Source organism: Drosophila albomicans, chromosome 2L, assembly GCF_009650485.2.
Source record: "Drosophila albomicans strain 15112-1751.03 chromosome 2L, ASM965048v2, whole genome shotgun sequence".
Lineage (NCBI taxonomy): Eukaryota > Metazoa > Arthropoda > Insecta > Diptera > Drosophilidae > Drosophila > Drosophila albomicans.
Genome location: NC_047628.2, coordinates 904,778 through 925,310, shown reverse-complemented (window position 1 = coordinate 925,310; position 20,533 = coordinate 904,778). Strand labels below are relative to the sequence as shown.

The 20,533-nt window shown below is 31.4% G+C and overlaps 1 protein-coding gene and 1 long non-coding RNA gene across 3 annotated transcripts; both read right to left on the bottom strand.

Annotated features, from left to right (window-relative positions):
- Nucleotides 1-14,477, bottom strand: LOC117565621 (sodium/potassium-transporting ATPase subunit beta-1). Of its 2 annotated transcripts, none has more exons than XM_034244834.2 (4): nt 14,083-14,477; nt 1,493-1,750; nt 1,098-1,357; nt 1-1,024 (listed from the first exon to the last, which is right to left on the bottom strand). In XM_034244834.2, exons 1-4 carry the CDS (start codon nt 14,213-14,215, stop codon nt 746-748), a joined length of 930 nt encoding a protein of 309 aa, XP_034100725.1. In that variant the 5' UTR covers nt 14,216-14,477; the 3' UTR covers nt 1-745. The 2 variants fall into 2 exon arrangements, with proteins under 2 accessions (XP_034100725.1, XP_051859185.1); XM_052003225.1 differs by lacking the exon at nt 14,083-14,477 and adding an exon at nt 5,270-5,306.
- LOC117565625 (uncharacterized) lies at nt 1,757-5,249 on the bottom strand. Its single transcript, XR_004571895.2, has 3 exons — nt 4,216-5,249; nt 3,973-4,113; nt 1,757-3,897 (listed from the first exon to the last, which is right to left on the bottom strand). It is a non-coding gene; the product is annotated as an uncharacterized LOC117565625 (long non-coding RNA).
- Nucleotides 14,478-20,533: the final 6,056 nt, after the last annotated feature.

Here is a 20,533-nt window from a genome sequence, read left to right as displayed (position 1 = left end):
TTGTTAGTTAGTATAATATTTATTAAATTATTATTAAAAAAGTACAAACAAAATATAAAGAAATTTCATAATTGTTAATATTATTAAAGATTATTTATATAAGTACTTCATTATCATTTTTAAATGGTGTACATTATGTACATCAATTCGTTTTATTTGGTTTCTTTAATATTCACATTTTAAAAGAATTAAAGTATATGATAATTATACATAAAATACTGATAACTAATATCATTGGTAAACAGAAAACTCTAACTAATACAATACAAATTATACGTAGCTCTCGTTATCATTTAAGTTAGACAATCATGTTATTTAGACCGTTTCCCAAAATATTTAGAAGAACCACCATTGATACTTTTTGAATTATTTGTAATTTAATTAAACTTTTAGATTCTTTAAGAAACATACCGGGGAGATGCTTTGTTTAATGTTTAAACCAAAATTAAAAATATATAGATGAAAAGAGCATGGATAAGTTTAGAATCGTGTTTATGATAGTTTTACTAGAATGATCGTAGAGGTGACGACATTATAACTTCACATTTTATTTATCGGCAGATTTGTATAACTATTGACATTTGTAACATTCTTTTTATGTAAATATACACGACATATTTTAATCTTGAAACTTTATTTAAGTATTTAGATAAAGAATTTGATTTATTAATCGATGGTAAGGATTCAGATCTCATAAGGCTTGCGTTGTTTGCTGCGATCACATGATGGTTTTATTGTTGGTATCCTAATCCATTAAAAATTGAAAAGTTACCGATCCCATGCGATCACGTATACTTCCACTATAAATGATATTTTTAGCCCAAGCGCGACACTCTACATCCAACATTGAGCCGATGGGTGGACTATTGAATTGTACAGCAACAATGGGACTTAAGTAGCCAGGTTGATTCAAATACGGATAATAATATGTTGGAATACCCTGACTTGGATAATAACTTATATTCTGGAATTGCTCCTTATCCTTGCCGTAGTGGCCATTGCAGGATATCCAAATTTTCTGACGCTGCAATTACAAATTTGGTAAATAAATTAGTTTATTTAGTCATTTTAATTATTATAATGTGTATTTAACTTACTTCAACCTCACTAGTTTGGTTAAAAAGATGTTGAAGATCGTCCGGCATATTAAGTGCGGGTGTATCATAGATTTCGGGAACCCAGCCATAAATCTTGTTCAATTTAAGGAATATGCAGGGCTTTCCTACCCTATAACCATAGCCATTTGCAGAGGAACATGGTCCAAATTGATTTTCATCGACAACACATACGTCGTTAGGGTTACGGCTTTGATTGTAGTCGCAGTGCTTCATCTTGCGTCCTTCAGTTTGCTTATAATCTGCGAATGTACAAACGTATATGCGAATGTAATATTCTTTAATATTATATTTATTTTGGTGGATAATTCTTCTAGGACATTCGGTATAGTGTTTAGAAAAATTTCACAAAATGCTCGATAGTCTCGGAAACTTACCTTTAAGAAAATCATCAAGCAAGCCAGTCCAGTACTCAATCTCAGCGGGCTTCTTATTGTCAAACTCAATAACTGAACCTCGTTCGGTCTGTTCACTAAGTGGACGGAATCCTAAGCCGGGATTTGTGCCTATCAAAGACTCTTCAAGTTGCCATTTTGGCTTATAATCATCAACTGAGGCTAGCAAGCCCTGCATGCAAATTGCAAATAGAATTGCAAGTATAATATAAAAGATGACATAAAATAAAAAAAGTTGGCCTGCAAATTGATAAAAGACAATGTAATTACTCAAAAGTTTATTTTTTTGAATATGCTCTGAAGTAATGAATTAATAATTACATTAAAATACGGAGGTATTCACTGCTGTGCTTACGGTTGTATGTATGCATCTATGTATGAATGGTATGCGAATGGCAATTTCGGTCTGACGTGATTTTTTTTTCGAATTGCGAGAGCCGAAGTGTGCGGGTCAAAAATTCAAAAGAAACTTGATCTACATTCAAATATAAACAAGTGATGTCAAAAAAACATTATATCTCTATCGTCTCAGCAGTTTACGCTGGTCATGATCATATTTTTTTTATCGGCCGTATATGCCTCCTTCTCCCTGTTAAATACATTTCCTGCAAGCAGAAAGTTACGACACCTTACGGGAGGCGGGTATAAAATATCCACAGGATTAGGAGTTAACCCGAGCAAAGCAAAGTTGTTACAAATTACTAAACAAGCTAACGTATTTCAAATGTGAAGACCCGTAAATTGCCAGTAGCTAATTAAATTTCGACTCATGCTATGACCGTAAATGCTGTACAGACCAGTAAAGCAATTGCTGACATGTCAGTCCGAGGTTCAAGGTCTAATTTCGCTCTTTTTTCTCAAAATCATTATTAATTTACTGTGAGATACCCGCTACCCATTTTGAATAAAAGCAAAATATTGCGGTATTATTTTAAAAATATACCGAAAATACTACAAAATACAAAAATATACCGAATGGTATATTTGGTATATCAATATAGTGCCACATTCAAAATATACCATAGACGGCACAATGTACCAGATTGTTGGCCAAAGCAACTAAGACCCCTAGTAAGTAGGCGTTTTTGTCCATACAAAAGTATTTCTTTAATACCTTCCACAATTTTTATCTGATCGCAATCAAATTCTTAGGACTCATAAATACTAGAGGATGAGAATCATCGATGGCACTATCGGGACTATCGATGGTTGGCCACTATCGACACGCTCTCCGTAGAGTCGGGAGGGTCTTCGGCAAAGCAGGACAAATCATTTCAAATAGGTGTACAAAATTATTAGTTGAAATAAATATATAAATAGAAGTACCTTAACTTCTACCTAACCTAAAAAAATTCATATTATTTGAATAATAATTATTTATTATTTTTAGATAAAGATTGGAGGACCAATTTCATAATCTTATACTTTAAACAAATATGTATTATTTTAAAAACTAATTAAATTATTTTCTTTTACTGCACTATCGACAGCTATCGACGATAGATTTTCCATGATATCGTCGATAGTTGATAGTTTATGGAAACTATCAATCACTATCATGGCGCAGACTATCGATAGTTCTCCACCTCTAATGAATACTATAGTTATTATTGTATTTACCAAAATTCGAAGCTCTAGCTATAATATTACGCTTGTTATTCGATTTTTTTGATTTGCGGGGGCGGAAAGGGGCGTGGAAAAATTTTGAAACAAACTTGATCTGCGTGCAAACATAACAAATGCTGTCGAAAAAGTATAGCTCTATACTCTTATAGACTCTGAGATCTAGGTGTTCATTCGGACGGACGGACAGACAGACAGACGGACATGGCTGGATCGTCCCGGCTGTTGACGCTGATCAAGAATATATATACTTTATAGGGTCGGAGATGCCTCCTTCTACCTGTTACATACATTTCTTGTCGGGACAAAGTTATAATACCCTTCTACCCTATGGGTAGCGGGTATAAAAACATACAAGTTAACAAGCGTCACTCGCTAGTAAACATCTAACTACCCTTGCACTCTCGCAGGACGAAGTCATATAGGGATCCACGCGAATGCAACAATCGTATGTGGCAATGCATTTGGGACATATTTTGCTGAGAGAGCATCAACTGATTTATAGGAAGAACCGTTGCCTCTACTTTTCCACTGGTCATGCTTAGCTTTAGCTGTAATTCCTAATACTTTGAGTTTTTAGTTTTATATTTGATTAACGCAAGCAAAGTCTTGAAAATATAATTTCTCCGGCCATCTGCGCAAAAAACGTTATAACTTCTAATTGCCACAAGTCAAGCGCATTGGGAGAGTAACACCTCCACAGCACAATCTTCATAGAGTCCCGATAACGACGCTCACCCCGGCAACCTGGAACTGGCGAGACACTGAAGAATAGAATTTAATAAATTACTTGAAGTACACGCTTGTTCAGTTTAAATAAATGTAATTTGATCTCTTACATTTTGGAACCATTTTTCTTGGCATATTCCCAATTTTATATTTGAACTATTATGTATTAAAACGAAACTATCTGGTTGACATGGCATGTATTTACGTATTGCCCTAACGCTGCCTTGGGAAAAAAAAATTTCGGACATCGTCTGGAATGTACGAGCACTGCAAATCATTTTCGTTCTCGAGACTTTCGCCGTAAGGCGTGCTCCGGTTTTACTTTTCGTTTTCATTTTGGGACCAAAGCGTACCTTTTCGTTTTTAGGTGCTCCGGATTTCACTACTTTTCGTTCATCGTTTTGTTATTTGAATTGCTTACTGCTGAAACAGCTGAAAGCTGGTTTTGTCCAATGTAATCAACGCGAAAAAAAAACATTTCGTATTTTCAATTGCCTGCCTCGATAGAACTGACATAAAGATTTTATTCTACATACTTGATTAATACTATCCCCTGAAAGTAATATAACTACATATATTAAAAAAAAAAAAATAGTTTAACGGCAATCAGCTGTTTTCCACAAAAAAAGGGACCACCTTTTTAACCGATTTGATTCCATTGATTTTAAATACTTTTTTATGCACTTTTAGCAATAAAGTAATTAATTTAAACAAATTAATTTATAAAAAAAACATGTTTTCACAACTTCAAATAAATTAATGCCACCCATTACACTTAACAAATTTATTTAGTTTTCTAATTTCAACAAAAGTACAGAAACTTTTGCGATAACTCATGGGGACAGATTTATCGCTCGCTCACCAAAACGAAAATTGTTATTATCGACGGCAAAATTTTATTTGCGAATTCAAGGTGGGGTTCAGAATTTAAATGTTGTTTTAAATTTTTATTTAGTTTTCTAATTCCAACAAAAGTACAGAAACTTTTTCGATATCTCATGGTGACAGATTTATCGCTCGCTCACCAAAACGTAAATTGTTATTATCGACGGCAAAATTTTATTTGCGAATTCAAGGTGGGGTTCAGAACTTAAATGTTTTAAAAATAATTACATGCTTAATTGATCTTCTGGCGGTCTGAAATTAACGCCAATAAACCAATAAGTTAACTATTTTCGTCCTTTTGCAAATAAGATACGATTTGATATAGAAAAAGGCATTTGCTTGTCATTTCGATATGACAAACTCGTTTTGAAAATCTAAAGAAACTAGTGGATGTGAAAATAAGCAAAAACGAAATGTGAATGTAATAACCGAAGCAATACTGTGTGACGTCGATTTTCGAAATCAGCCGAAAAGCCAGTAACCACGTACTATTATGTAGTTAGTAGTGAAACTTAAACTAACCAAAAGTTCGATTTTTCTCCATGTATTTCAAAAAATTTGAAGTGTCACATTATCGGCCAACATTTTTGTCGGTATATTTTTCAAGATCCAATCAACACTAGTAGCCGAGAAGATTTAGTCATGTCCGCCAGTTGGTGTGAAACTGCATACATAGATCTCAAAGATAGAACTTACAACGAGGCTCCAGTTTTCACATTCACATTTGGTTTTCGTTTTGAAAACAAATGCTTAAGCCAGTTTTTCTCGCCGACATGAAAAGTAAACATATGTTAATTGTATATTTGGTTTATTGACGTTAATTTAAGACCGCCAGAAGATCAATAAAGGATGTTATTATTTTAAAAACAACTTATTTCTGACAAACCCCCCCCCCCCCCCCCCCTGGAATGACAAAAAAAAATTACAGAAATTAATTTCTTTAATTCAATTACTTAAATGCTTAAAGTGTATAATAAAAATAATGGAATTCAGTGGAAAGAAATTGGTTAGCATTTTTTTGCGGCGACATTTCGTTCCGCAGTTCCCAGCACAACAAAATTGTTAAACGTATCGATACTCCGATTTTGAAATGTACATATGTAGATGTCAAATTAGCATGCATTTATATGCGGAAGAATAGACAAACTATAATTCCGTACTCATATCGGCAAAGTGAATAGAAGCATCATGACGATTAATTAAAAAAATTAAAAAGAATACGTGTGAGGAATTTTCTAGTAAAGAGAAATAGCATTAATTAATATTGTGAAGTCGCAAAACTATAATATATATAAAATTTTAAATAAAAAATATTGCAAAATATTGTTATTGAAATAGGCAAAGAACGTGATTTCGTTGCAAAACCCGTCTGAGCTGCTTGAAACACAGTTTCCAAAATGTTAAATATATCTTAAATGTATATCTACTATATTATTTTTTGTTTTTACTTAGTATACGGATTTTGTATTTTGTGTACCTCACCGCTTTGATTTTAGAAATGGGTAGTGATCGCGATTTTTTATATAAAAGTGTTACATATGTATATTATATTTAATGCTGTATTCATTAATTGACCCGACTTAGTAGCGTTTCGCATTATTTTAATGGACTGATTCTGAAATTATCTTTCTGTTTCCAGTAAAAAGTTATCAATTTGGTCAATAAATTTTTTTTGTCTATATCGTTTCTCTCCTAGTTTTCGGCCATCAATTAATTTTAAAGGAAGTTTTCGACTGATTACTTCATCATTGTAATACACAATACACAGAATATTGCCTAAGTTATTTCTGCGGGATGGGCTATTCGGCAAAAAGTTTGACAATGACCAAAACAACATGCGCTATTCAAGTTCAGTAGCTCAGTGCTGTTACTATGATGAATGTCTACTCGCTGACAATTCCTACGGCAACTGTTAGACGACCGGTTCTCCACGATATGGCCCCGGTCAAGGTGGACGTCCGTGGCGTGTGTTACAAATATCGATATAAACATACATATGTACATATGTTTATACACCCCAAATACGTGGCTGCCGACATTAATATGTCTTCAATTAGAAGAACTCGGACATAAACACACACACTCACCCAACATTGCTCACACATTAAATGATTGCCTGTTGTTTCCCTTAATCGATAAATACACTAACTAAATGTAGATGTGCTTTATCTTCTTTTTCGTATGTCAATTGTAAGTTTTGTGGAGGACTAAGTGTACGTTCAAAATACAACATTTTAAGTAATAAAAAATCAGTAAGCAAAAAGGATCAAAAAGTTAAAAAAAATTTAGATCGATTTAAAAAATACACGAGACTTTCGATGGGATTAGCTCATGTATTAGCTTATGAATATGCTCAAGCAGGTAAATGTAAAAACACCCACGCATTCAAAAGAAAAGACTGTACGACAAATCACATCCATGCTCAGCGTTCCACAGTCGATCTGAAACTGAATTGAATTCAATGCCGTTTGCAGCGTATTTCGAAATCGTCTGGGCGCTAGCAATTTACATACATATGTATATAGGTTTCCTAGTGAGAAAACGTATTAGATAGACATTTTTGATTACTTAATTTAAAAAAAAAATTTACAAAAGATGTTCAACGATATGGAAAATGGTAGTGATTTTGAAAGGTTATGCCTAGTATCGGAAAACGCCTGTGCAGTCATCGTTAATCACTTACCGTAAATTATTTGAATTGAATTTGACTATTTGCACAATGAAGCTAACCCAAAGCTCCAATCGGGCACAATGCCAGGAGCTATTTAACTCCGACTACAACCCATTGATAATTTCAGACTGTCAAAGTAAGAAAATCCAGGCCGATGGTATTCGTAATCGCTCTTGATTGAATTTATGCATTGCATTGCGGCATTGAATTTTACTTACTTCAAATTTCGCGACTCAAAGAACTTTTCTATTGGCCCTGATCTTCTTTCCTTTCACTTTTTTGTTAACTATAATTATAAGATAATAATCATGACAATATTTTTGAAAACTGCACCAGAAATGCGAAAACTATCAGAAATAAGAACAAAATAATCATTATTCTTTACTTATTTGCCAAAAACAAAAAGTCCATTATCGAAACTCAAAGAGAATAATGGATATGAGATTGTGTCGGATAATCTAGAAGAATTGCTTCCTATAATATATATAATAATTCATTTAACAAAGGAACACATTCAGGAAACATAAATCCAAAGTAAAATTGAAGAACTCTATAAAATTTTGCCCGGTTATGTATTTATAACCATTGTATTTAATGGCAAATAAATGTGCAAGATTAAAAGTGTTATCGAAGAAACCCCAATTTGGAGCTCTCTTATAAAGAATATTTAATGTTCACATGTGTATTGCCAGTTAATACTCTATTTGATTATGTTTAACAAGAACTATAGATAGGAAGAGATATGATAAATTCTAGACTCCGACTGTTTTAGATTAATTGTCAAAGCATGATATCATAAGAATGGCAAATGGTTTTCGCATGCACAAATATAAATATGAATTAAAATGTATATTATATAAATAATAATGATTTTAAAATGTAATGAACATTTTGAGAAGAAAGGAACGAAGTTAAGACTGGATTGTGCGATAAATTTAAATGCAATGAAACTTCTTTGCTTATTTGTCAAACTACATGAGCTGCAAGCACATCGGTACCTAAGTTAAGGAAGTATAACATGTCTATATACATATGTATGTAAGTACTAGCATTTCATGACATCAGCTATCTCCCTTTCATTAGACGAAAACGAGAAAACAAACATTTATGCGTTGTCAATAAGGGCGAGTGTCTGCGTCCATCAATTTAGCCTTCTGCACAAAGACCTTTAAGGCGTTGTATACCGTCGACCGTCGCCAATGTAATAAAGTCTTACCACCCGTAAGTGACTGCCTCACTTGGAATGTAAACACTAAGGTTGATACACCGTTTGTCATTTACAAATGGCCAAAAATCGTATTATACGGGATGCCGTGTAAATCTTTAGAAATTATGACTTGGTAAACATACTAGGTGTCACAAAAGCTATGTTTTCGTATTTAATTCAGAGCAACCGTTAAGTTCATATTCGAAAAAATCGATCAGATGCACATACATTTATTGCAAAGTAATATAAAAACATATTTCTTAATTGTTACACATTAAAAATGTTTCTAGCTTGGCTAATAAGTCAATTGTGCTATGTTGGTTTTACCGGGTATACATTTTTAAGAAAATAAGAGGCGCTTTAAACACAAAACAAAAGTAGAAGGTCTCATGTAAACATTTCAACAAATCAATAACCATCTTCCATTGTTCGTTGCAGCCATAGCACTAGTTACCTCAAATGATTTCAAGGGTCAATAAATATGCATAATGAAATAAAGTCTGACAATCAGCAGATCGAACCGGTTTTAAATGTAACATGGAATAACAAAGGTGCCTATTGCAACCCGCATTTTGCTTGTTGAGTGCGACAATACTTCAACAATGATACATTACGAAATGCAGGCCAAATCGGTATTTATAATATAATGAAATTCAAAGCTTTTCCGGTTTGCTTTGCTGAAAATGTATTTCAGTCCAAAATGAGTGGAAATTAAAGCGTATTTTCTTTTCATACATTATTTATTTTGTTTAGACACTTTTGTGATTAAACTTATTTCACATTCTCCAATTTCGCAAACATGTTAACAATTGAATCGTATCCGAAACATTATAATAGTTGAAACGACATACATATGTTACATACATATATATTACGAAAATGTCTGACGAAAATGTGGCGTGGAAAACTTTAAAAGTAGTTGATTTTGGATTTTTTTTTCGTGTAAAGATAATTACAAAAATGAATAAATTCGTGCGAAATACAAACAAAATTATCGAATATATGTACTTTTTAGTAAAAAAGAAAAAGTTTCTAAAAGCAATCTTAACTCTAAGAATATAATATGTACTGATGTTCAGAGCTATAACAAAAGCCTTTATTAATTTGTAGAATTGTTTCAGTTTATGTTCTATTTTTTTATTAAAATAGTACCGTTCTCAACAATTACCCATATGTTAGAACTCAGGTCTGTTGTCCACCTACATGATCTACGGTCATACATATAGTGTTGTTGCTATGTTACGTTTTAGAAATAACAATATTATAGTGGTGTGTATCTAGTACGAATAATGTAGTTTGCAAAAAGAGACCCCTTGAATAAATAATAAGTTAGTAAAACCACTAGACAATTGAATATGTGATAGGAATACACATACATATGTATATTTACAAATAAACCTATACGCGTAGTAATGAGTCCTAGTTTTATTTGCCATATGGGCAATAACAGGTGTGGCAGCAATGGGCTTAGGGCCTGTTGACATGACATGACACAAAATGCCCGTAAGGGTTATTAAAATTCGCCACCATGTCGGAAAGGTTAACTATTTAAATAATCTGTGTTTTAATATAGCTTGTCGGAAATATCGCATATTTGTTCAACATATCACTAAAATAACATCAATAATCATATTTCATGAGCTCAATCATTAAACTTTATACAAAATTTCGAAATATTTTATTTATTCGTCCTTATTTTTCATGGAATTATTTATGAAAAATAGTTCTGTTCGTGGAGCTGCTTTTAGTTTCTAAGCTACATAATTTACAAATATGTACTCGAAGTTTTGAATACATATGTCACATTTCTTCTAACTGTTTATGTTAAACATGTTGTAGTATTTCTTGACATAAGTGCAGCTAGTATTGGATAGTTTATTTTGAATTTATGAAAGCTTCTTCAGCATAAACTTTTTTAACACACATTTATAAATTGAAAAGATAGTTTATTGCAGTTGGGCACAGTGAATTCATCCGAAAAATAAAAAAAATCTTTAGGTGATACTTCATATGTGGTTGTCTACACGATAATAATATCGAAATCAGTGTGAAAAAAAAAAACAAAAAGAATAAAAGAGAACATTAAAAATAGCAAGATATATGAGAAGTTCGCGTATCTTCAGAACAGTACCACATTTTATGAATGACATAACACATTGCAAATCAAATCTACATATGTGCAAAGTGAAAAAGATATCAAAACAGCCTGCATCTACAATCTGTTAGTATTAATTTTATCCCATTACATATTAATATCTATTTGAATAAATTCAAATATTTTTCAATTGAAAATTACATTTTTTACCGGTACCCAGCGAGGCTTTACCTAATTTTAATTTTACAGATAATACATCAATATGCTTTTCGGTAGAGCTTATATCTGCTGAAGATTGGAACCTTTCGCAGCATCATTTCATATGCGGCTAATGAAAACGCATCATTAATGATTCGGTAATGGATATGAAAAGGTGACCGTATTTTGACTAATATTTTGGTGTATTTATCGAAAAAGTGCGATATCGAAAGTAATCATGAGTATTGCACTTACAAAGTGGCGCTTTAAAATTGTTTCAAATTGCTTTGCAACTTTTAAAAAATAAGAAAAAACAAATAAAGCTCAAAATAGAGGAATTCTGATGGAGGGCATGAGAAATTGTTTATTGAAGGTCGCCAAGACGATAACATTGGCCACATTAAATAATAAATTAAATATATACAAACTTATGCTTTTCGAATACACACAGGCCCGCATTATTTATTAAATTGTTCATTTTCGGTTGATTTGTTCTACCTTCTACATATATTAATTTTTCTGCTTAACTTTGTTTACTTTTGCACCACCAAACAATCGTTTGAATGATGCGAATTGTATTCCTTAACACTTACACCAGAAAATACATAACATAATTAAGTATGCAACCAGAAAATGCATAACATACATACATACATATGTACATATGTAAGTATGCATTTTAAATATATTTGCTCCAAATTGGTAGGGGTATCTCAAAGCCGAGAATGTGCAATTTTATTGTTTTATTCACACATACGTGATTGAATGCAAGTTAGCTATTTTCGTGATTTTGCTATGTGTGCTCTAAAATGTACAATTGTAAACATCACATTTGGTCTGAGTTATGAAATAATAGTAAGGATGATAAAATAATGTAACTAGATAAAATAATATAACTATATACATATAATAACAACTGACCATTTTACTCTTAAAGAGTCACAATATCACCAAATCAATGTGACTAAAACGAATGTTATTATTTTACTTAACAGTTAAATGTAGGCACTTAAATAGGTCTACCAAGTCAAAAATTGTTGAAACGTATTTATTTCTAAACAATTTACATTTAATTTGATGTAAATTTGTAAACACTTCAAATGCATTTTGGTCTTGGAAACGACGCAAAAGCAAGTTTGTAAAAGGTTATTTTGTGGTAATATACCCCTATATAGAATCCATTACTTTATGTAATAGACTAAATCAATTTATTTAATTCAGAAGGTAGTTCACGCTTTAAGTTTATCTAACAACTGTGAGCACGAACAAAAAGAACGTAGTCGCACATGTTGTCGTCTGAATATCTTACATTTACTTATATATCCATACTCATTACTATTTAGTAGTGTACTATAATAGAGTTTACTTTATAGTAAGAGACCCTCTAAACATTTCTTGGGAATCGATGTAACGATGCACCTGACTTTGTACAAAACAATCGTTTTCAGAATTACCATTAAGTCAAATTTTTTTATATGATTTTATTCAAGTATTTATAGTCTACTGATTAGCACAAATTAGAATCTTATTTATCGACTGTCTCAAAACAAGGAATGAAAAAGGAGAAACGCCTTTGAATTTATATTACATTTAAATTCAATAACATTTAATTACAGATTTTCGTGTACACCATTTTCCGTTGCATCATTGCAACCTACATCAAACAATTTCATGCATACATGCACACGTATGTATGCATATACATACATATGTACATATAAGCATTTCCAGGATCACTCACTATCGTGGCATCTTTAAACTGAAAAAACTATGTCATAAAAGCACATTTTCCGTTACGCATAGGGTAGAAGGCTATAAGAACTTTCTGCCTACTGCAAATGTATGTAACCAGCAGAAGGAGGCATCTCCGACCCTATAACAGCAACAGCCGAGACGATATAGCCATGTAAGTCTGTCAGAATTTCAGAGACTATAAGAGATAGAGCTATACTTTTTCGACAGCATTTGTTATGTTTGCACGCAGATCAAGTTTGTTTTAGATTTGTACCACGCCCACTTCCGCCCAGCAAATAGACAAAAATCTAATAATAAGCGTAATTTTTAAGCTAGAGCAATGATTTTTTAAACATACAATAATAACTATAGTATTAGGGATTTCTAAAAATTTGTGATAGATAAAAATTGTGGAAGTTATTGAAGAAATACTATTGAATACTTTGGCTGACAATCTGGTATATTTTGCACTCAATGGTATGTTTTGAATATATAAATAAATGTATATTTATTATTATAATGATTTGGTATATTTTAAAATGAATACCGCATTGTTTTGCTTTTATTCTCAATGGGTAACGGATATTTCACAGACGAGGACACTCGACTGTAGCTTTCTTACATGTTTTACATGATAAATGCATTGTATAAGAATTTTTTCTAAATAAAAGACAAGCCTTGTCGCTTTCGAGATATTAAGACAAAAAACGGAGCTCCTGAAATCTTGAATCGTGAAAAATGTGAAAATCAGTGAAATCATCAGTAAATAATTACTCTGACAATACATTTAAATCATAATAAAATAATTCAGTCTTATATATTATTATATTAGTTCACATTGTTATAAAGTATTGTTATTGTTTTATTTATTTTAAAATTTATATTTATATTTGTAAGGTGACAACCCAAACGTGCCCAAATTTACAAAGGGCTTATGAAAAAAATGTACCGATAGTCGATGCTTGCCTTATCTCTGTTTAAATTTTGTTGAAGCTTGTTGGTATAAATATTTTAAAAATAAAATTGCAAAGATTTTGATAAAATATTACGAATAAAAGCGAGAATCAAAATATTTTACAACAAAAACAAATATATATTTATTATTATAATATTTCTCATTAATTTCGTAAAATTAAAATATTTCTTATTATTTTTTAATTATATTTTTGGAAATGCCTGTATGCATTTAAGTATATTCTCATATGTACATTTTCTTGCCGACTATTGCTGTTTCTTCTATGTACATAATATGAACATTATAATATGTAATATATACTGCTACACACTCCTACGATTAGACTTAAAGAGACTTCAAGTTGGAAGTGAGAGAATGTGATAAAGAGAAACCTCGAATTCTGTTTGTTTGTTTGGTCAGAAAAAATCCGTAAATGACGTTTTTCTGGGTATCTAAACAATTTTTTTTATCTTACCCCAGCTCTTTCCAGTACGGCCAAAAAAGGAACCATCCCGGGGATCATAAATCATCTCGGAAAAAGTCTGTTTTCGGGCCGGTTGAGGAAAATCGTTCTCACATTTATCGCCTTTTCCGTTATTCTTCGACATATTAGTGCTTTTTGAGATTGTTTGTATGTATAGGTTTAAAAGCTTTAATGTTTTTAATTATATTCGAAAAAATTATTTATATCACTTGGCATAATACTATAAGTGTTTGTTTGTTTTTTTTTCACTTTGTATTTTCAGCTTTACATAAACTATCACACAAACAAAACACAAAAAAGCTACTCTTGGATTGCGTTCTTGAAATTCGGTACACAATTTTCGTTGCGTGCCGTGTATTGCGCTCTCTAGGGAAGATCGTCAACTGAGCCACAAAATGTTGTGGAGGCATCGAAGTCATCGAGTCGATAAGGCCTTCTGTTACTTCGGTGCTCTCTGCGCAACACGCACACATTCAACAATGCCTCTCAGTCAACACGCACACAATCAAAAAAAACAAGAATAGAAAGATACGAGTGTTCGAATGAAGCAGACAGCTATTGAAAGCTTTTTGCGATGATGCGGCCGTAACACAAGCAAATGAAAGTACAAACTCTCATTCATAATGGTCGACTACGATGTACCCTACCCTTAAATATCTTTGCAACTTGTAAGTCAAAATGATATGTGATATATAAAAACTCACCGGACATTGATAAAAAATCTTAATTCAAAATCGCGTTTACCAACCTATAAAGTATATAATGTAATATATACACAAATTATTTTCGTATATAAACATTTCCAAGAAAACAGCCACTAACCACGATCAAAATAATACATTTAATTTATTTTTTATTTGTATGTACATATTTATATTATCCGTTTACACAGTAAAAAACAATTGAGAAAGTTACAATGCCACATTGTTATTGTTACGCAACAAATTATACTTACTGTACTTCATAATATTACCTTCCCTATTTTAGTATGATTTAAAATTATTGTTTTAGAAAGTATTAGCCACATTTGGCTGCCTTATATATACCTAATTATACACTATGTTCATATTCTTAATCTTTTTATTTGTAACATATCTTGACTTGAAGCCATTTTGATGAAAGAATATTGTCTACATCACAATATTAAATTTCAATTAGAAGAAAACTATTTCAAAATTATATTTTTTAGTTCGATAACCAATATTCCGAAGAATCGTAGTGACGTTTGCCATTTATTAATTCAAAAATATTGCGTGAACTTTCTGAAATGTAGTTAGAAAAACATAAACCATAAACGTCCCTATGAATATAATAATTTTGTCCTTTAGATCAAATACTTTTTTTTTAATATTGACTATATAAAAGAATAAAAAATATAAAAACCTATCAAAATGAGTAAGTGAATTTAGCTTTTTTTTAAGAAATAGACAGAAATCAGTAAGAAGAATGCTCTTCGCCGTTTTTATTTTTTTATAATTTTAAACTCAAACGCTTACATTCAATTGCATAATGTTTATATATGTACATACATATGTAAATTCTCATGTTTTAAACTAATTTAATTCCATATTGCCAATATGTCCAAGTCAAATATATACATACATATGTATGTACATACACTTAACATACATATGTATGTACATACATACATATGTATGTATTTATTCACATATTCACATATTCATGTATTTCATATTTTTTATCGGATTAGCAACACATTAACAGTGTTTAAATTGACAATCATCTATGATTGTTTGACGGGAATATTTGTATGTACAAATACATACATATGTACATATAATAAACAAAACGATTAGTGGGCGGTAAAGTTTATAGCCAAAGAGTAAGCATTACAAAAATACATTATGTATATGTACGTAAGCTCATATGTACATGATAAAAGTGCAAGATCATGATACAAGCAAGATGATCAGCACATGTTATGCACTTACATATGTATGTACATACTTATATGTATGTATAAATACAGAATAAAAATTTAGATACGTACATATGCAAACTTAAGTTTTATACTGTTTTTTTTTTTAAATAAATTTTGCCTTTACATTATGAAATACAGCCATGCGTGATATTTTTAACCATAAGCACTGTTTGTATGAAAATTAGCAACAAAATAGCAAGCAAGCACATGCTGACGAGCTTATTCTCTCTGGGTTCTCTCTCTCTCTCTGTCACTCTCTTTGTCATGCGCTCAATCTACATGATATAAATAAATAAGTATGTGTGTACATACATACATACATATACCACAGATTGTTTTGGTGCATTTTTTTCTAGGGCTAAGGTTATGTTGGTGTGTTCGTAATCGCTTCTTTTCTACTAACTATTTAATCAACTATTCGTGCCAATCTAAATTAAAAAAAAGAGATGACATGTGTTCATACATATATGCATCACACATGCAATGGAATATGTACATATGTATGTATGCATGTGTGAACCTGTTTATCTTGTGTGTAAATTTGTACAAATAACTTGTTATTTTGTCAATCTGAAAGTATTTCTTGTTGTAAAATGTTCTCTATGAATCTATGTATGTACGTATGTATGTATGTATGAAACATATGAAAATATGTAAGCATGCAGATGTTCACTGTCATAAATGTATTAAAATGTAAAATGTATTAATTCACATAATTAAGCATTTCCGAGAGTGCAAATGAATGGAAATTAAGTGACTTAAGTGACTTCTTACAAACTTATGTACATATGTACATACATGTATGTATGTATGTAGGTATACACACCCATATGTACTTTTGTAATAATAAAACATAAAACATCTGATCCGGGCGTTAAATATGTAATAGTATACATACATATGTACATATGTTGAATATGTGGTACATACAGAAAGAGGTACATATTTGTACATATCCCCGTCATAAAGAACAATTTCAATTCTCGATCAGCGTCAACAGCTGGGACGATACTCCAATGTCTGTTCTAATACAATATGTACATATGTAAGCGTGAAACCCAGGTGCTGCAGCACTGACTTAATTGGTTTGGTTGAAAATATTCATGGCAGTGATGCATCTGAGCTATTATACCGTTTTCGCACTAGACTCTTACATGATATGTGTACATAGTACATACATGTATGTGTTTTGTTTTTATTTAAAATAGGTAGGACAGTCGAGCGCACTTGACTGTGTTTGTTTATCTATCATTTAAGTAATAGATTTGATCTGTCTACTTTACTAATTTTTAGATGATTTTAATATACTCCGCTAATTAGTTGTTAGTCCGATAGCAGTTCCTCCAAAGTGATCAAAGTGATGCTGACAATCAGAAACCATAACCAACCAGATTCCAAATGAGATCTTAGATGGAAACGATTTTCAAATCGTATTTTTGATTTGCTCTAGATCGAAAATTATTGGGATAAACATATTTTTCAATACAATTGTTTTAATTCATATCTTTTGTTCATACCAAATCTTTATGCACTTCCCTTTCAACTCACCATTCGGTGTTACCGTGCACAAACTTCTCTAATAAATGAGTTGCCCAAAGTCACAAAAGCTTATTTCGTGTTATTCCTTGATTTAACAAAAGAAAATATATACATACATATATTCAAAATAATCAGTATTTATTAGCAAAATATAAGTTAATAGTTTAGTTTATTGTAAATTACAACAAGTTACTCCATCATATCCTTTTGTTATTATGTAACAATATTGGCAGTGTCCATAATATTTTTGAAAAACTACATAAAGCGCCAAAAATTTCATTGCTTTTCATTGTATTTGCTATTACTTTACCAATATTATGTAAGTTGAAAACTTCGTATAAAAGATAACGAAATTTTTCAATTATGCATTTTTAATATATGTACGCATTTTTTTAAATTTGTGTGGCAAAGCAAATTATGTACATACATATATATATATATATATATATTATAAACTTTTGTTTCTGAAGAGAAGTCAAATATTTTATTTGCCGTTCAAGTTTTCCGGAAAAACATTAAAATAAAACAACGTTCTGTGGCACCGTAGGTCAAAATCTTCAGAGATTTCGGTGGCCTCCTCGAATAACTTAAGGCATATTCTGAACATATTATGACATTCTAGTTCACCCAATTTTCTAACGGAAAACGAACTTTGGGATATTTTAACATAGGTGCCACAGAGATGAGATGGACTTTGTCCATCACTTTGATTTGGTGTAGTTCAGTAATATCTAACTATTCTATTCTATAGGAACGCTAATTCCCGAAAGGTAATTAAATTTTCAAATAATTGGGGTAAATACATATATTTATTAATATATTTGTTTTAATTCATTACGTTTGTTTATACGAAAGCTTTTGAAATCTGCATAGAAATTTCCAGTTCAAAATCGCATCTCACAATAGTTTCTAAGTTAATATCAAATTTGTAGAGTTTAGAATTTGTCATTTTTAATGGTATTTTTTTTCGGTATACTTAAAATATACACACATAAAAATGGGAACATTTTTCGAAATACGAAGGCTCTCACATACATACATTTTTGCCCTTCTAATGCACTATATTTTCGCGAAAAAATACCGTGAATGATGCTCTGCACCGTCTAAGCACTCAGATGCATCATTTCATAATTTTTTGGACGGGATAATCCATTCTTTAAAGGAGTTAAGACGTCATTTTCCTTCTCAATTGTGGTTCACGGACCCATTTCGTAAAACACGCGTGTATTTCGAGATCTAAACCTTAAAATGTCGAAAATCTAACTTCTAAGCATTAAAAATACTATACACAATGCAATAGATCAATAAAGAACCGTTATTTTCCTAGGAAACTGATCTTTGCACAGCAGCAAAGTTGCTGGTTGAAATAAGCTGTGGTACTTTTTTTTGGCATTTTTTTGTTTTTCAATAATTTTATATAGTAAACAAAAAATTAGAGGATAAATGAAAAAGTATCTTGTATGTTAAAACATTAAACTACAATCCTGCGTTTAAATAAAGTTAATACCTCTTTTAGTTTGGCCAGTATACTAACTCAAAGTTGTCGGTTGGTGGTGGTTGAAATAAGCTGTGATCCACTGTATGTAGAAAACAAAGGGAAGTCGTCATAAATTAACAGAATAAAAGGTATCGATATCTGAGATAGTGGAATGTACATTTCTCATAAACAATACGAATAGACAATCTTTTGACAATATTGGGATAACTTGTTGTAATTTACAATAAACTAAACTATTAACTGGTATTTTGCTAATAAATACTGATTATAGCGACTTTCATGGGACCGGCGATTATACGTCGTAATAGCCGGAAGACCCACTAACCAAAAGGAACAAAAGAAATTGTTTTTTTTTTTGTTTATTTTATGGTTGCCATGTTCGTAATAGGGTTTTAAAATAAAAATAAAATAATTTTTTAATCAAAACAAAAAATGTAACAAATTTAATTCAATTACATGATTTCTTCATAATAAGTAGTATACATGCATATTCATAAGCTTTAGCTTACCATAAGGCGAGAGCAGAGAGAGAGAGAGACTGAGAATGTAAGAACCTTTGTGTCGCTGCTACGCACACAAGCAAGTGTGCCGATTACTGATAAATGCATATGTATGTATGTACATTTCCAACAGCGTCGTTGATGGCATTATTTCGCAGTATTTTTATTTTTTGTTTTTCTTTGCCTCGTTGCAATATCCAGTTTTTCGATAAAAGCGGAAACGTACTAAGCGGAGGCCCTTTCATATGTATAAGTTTGAATGGGGACCAACCAAGAGCAAAGCCAAATTTAATCAAACAAACGTTGATATAAAAACGGTCTCACTAAAATTAATAGCTCCATCCACTGATTTTTTTTTAATGTAAGTTTCTGACCAAAACACAAGTCAGCAGTAAGAAGTGAAACGTTCCGATAGAAAAACGATGACAAACAAAAATGTGAAAACTGGACCACCTAACAACGAAAATCTAGGTTTGTTCCCAAAACGAAAACGAAAAGTGAATACCGGAGCACGCCTGATTAATATTATTGTCAAAATATTAAAAACTTATAACTATTGGTCTTGAAAATTTACAAAATTCCTTAATTTTGATTGTAAAACCGTAAATCATTAAGCTATGCTCATTATTATCTGTCATTGGTTTACTATTATTATATTTTTTATTGATGCTCAAAAAATGTCGTCTTTTTTCCAAGCTGAAAGCTGATTTCAGGAAAATTATGATGTACTCTTCTCTTGCCACTACCTGGCAACATGTCTTAACTCCGGAAATTTAAATCTTTTTTGATGTTCTGTATTGACTGATCTATTCTTTCTTTAAACTATCAACGCATGAAAATGTTGAACACAATATTTGCATTATATTACATGTATTTAGAAATTGTGATAGCGTGCGAACTATTAGTGCTAAGTCCGGGATACAATTTTTTAAATTATGCCAGCAAACACATTTTTGTTATCAA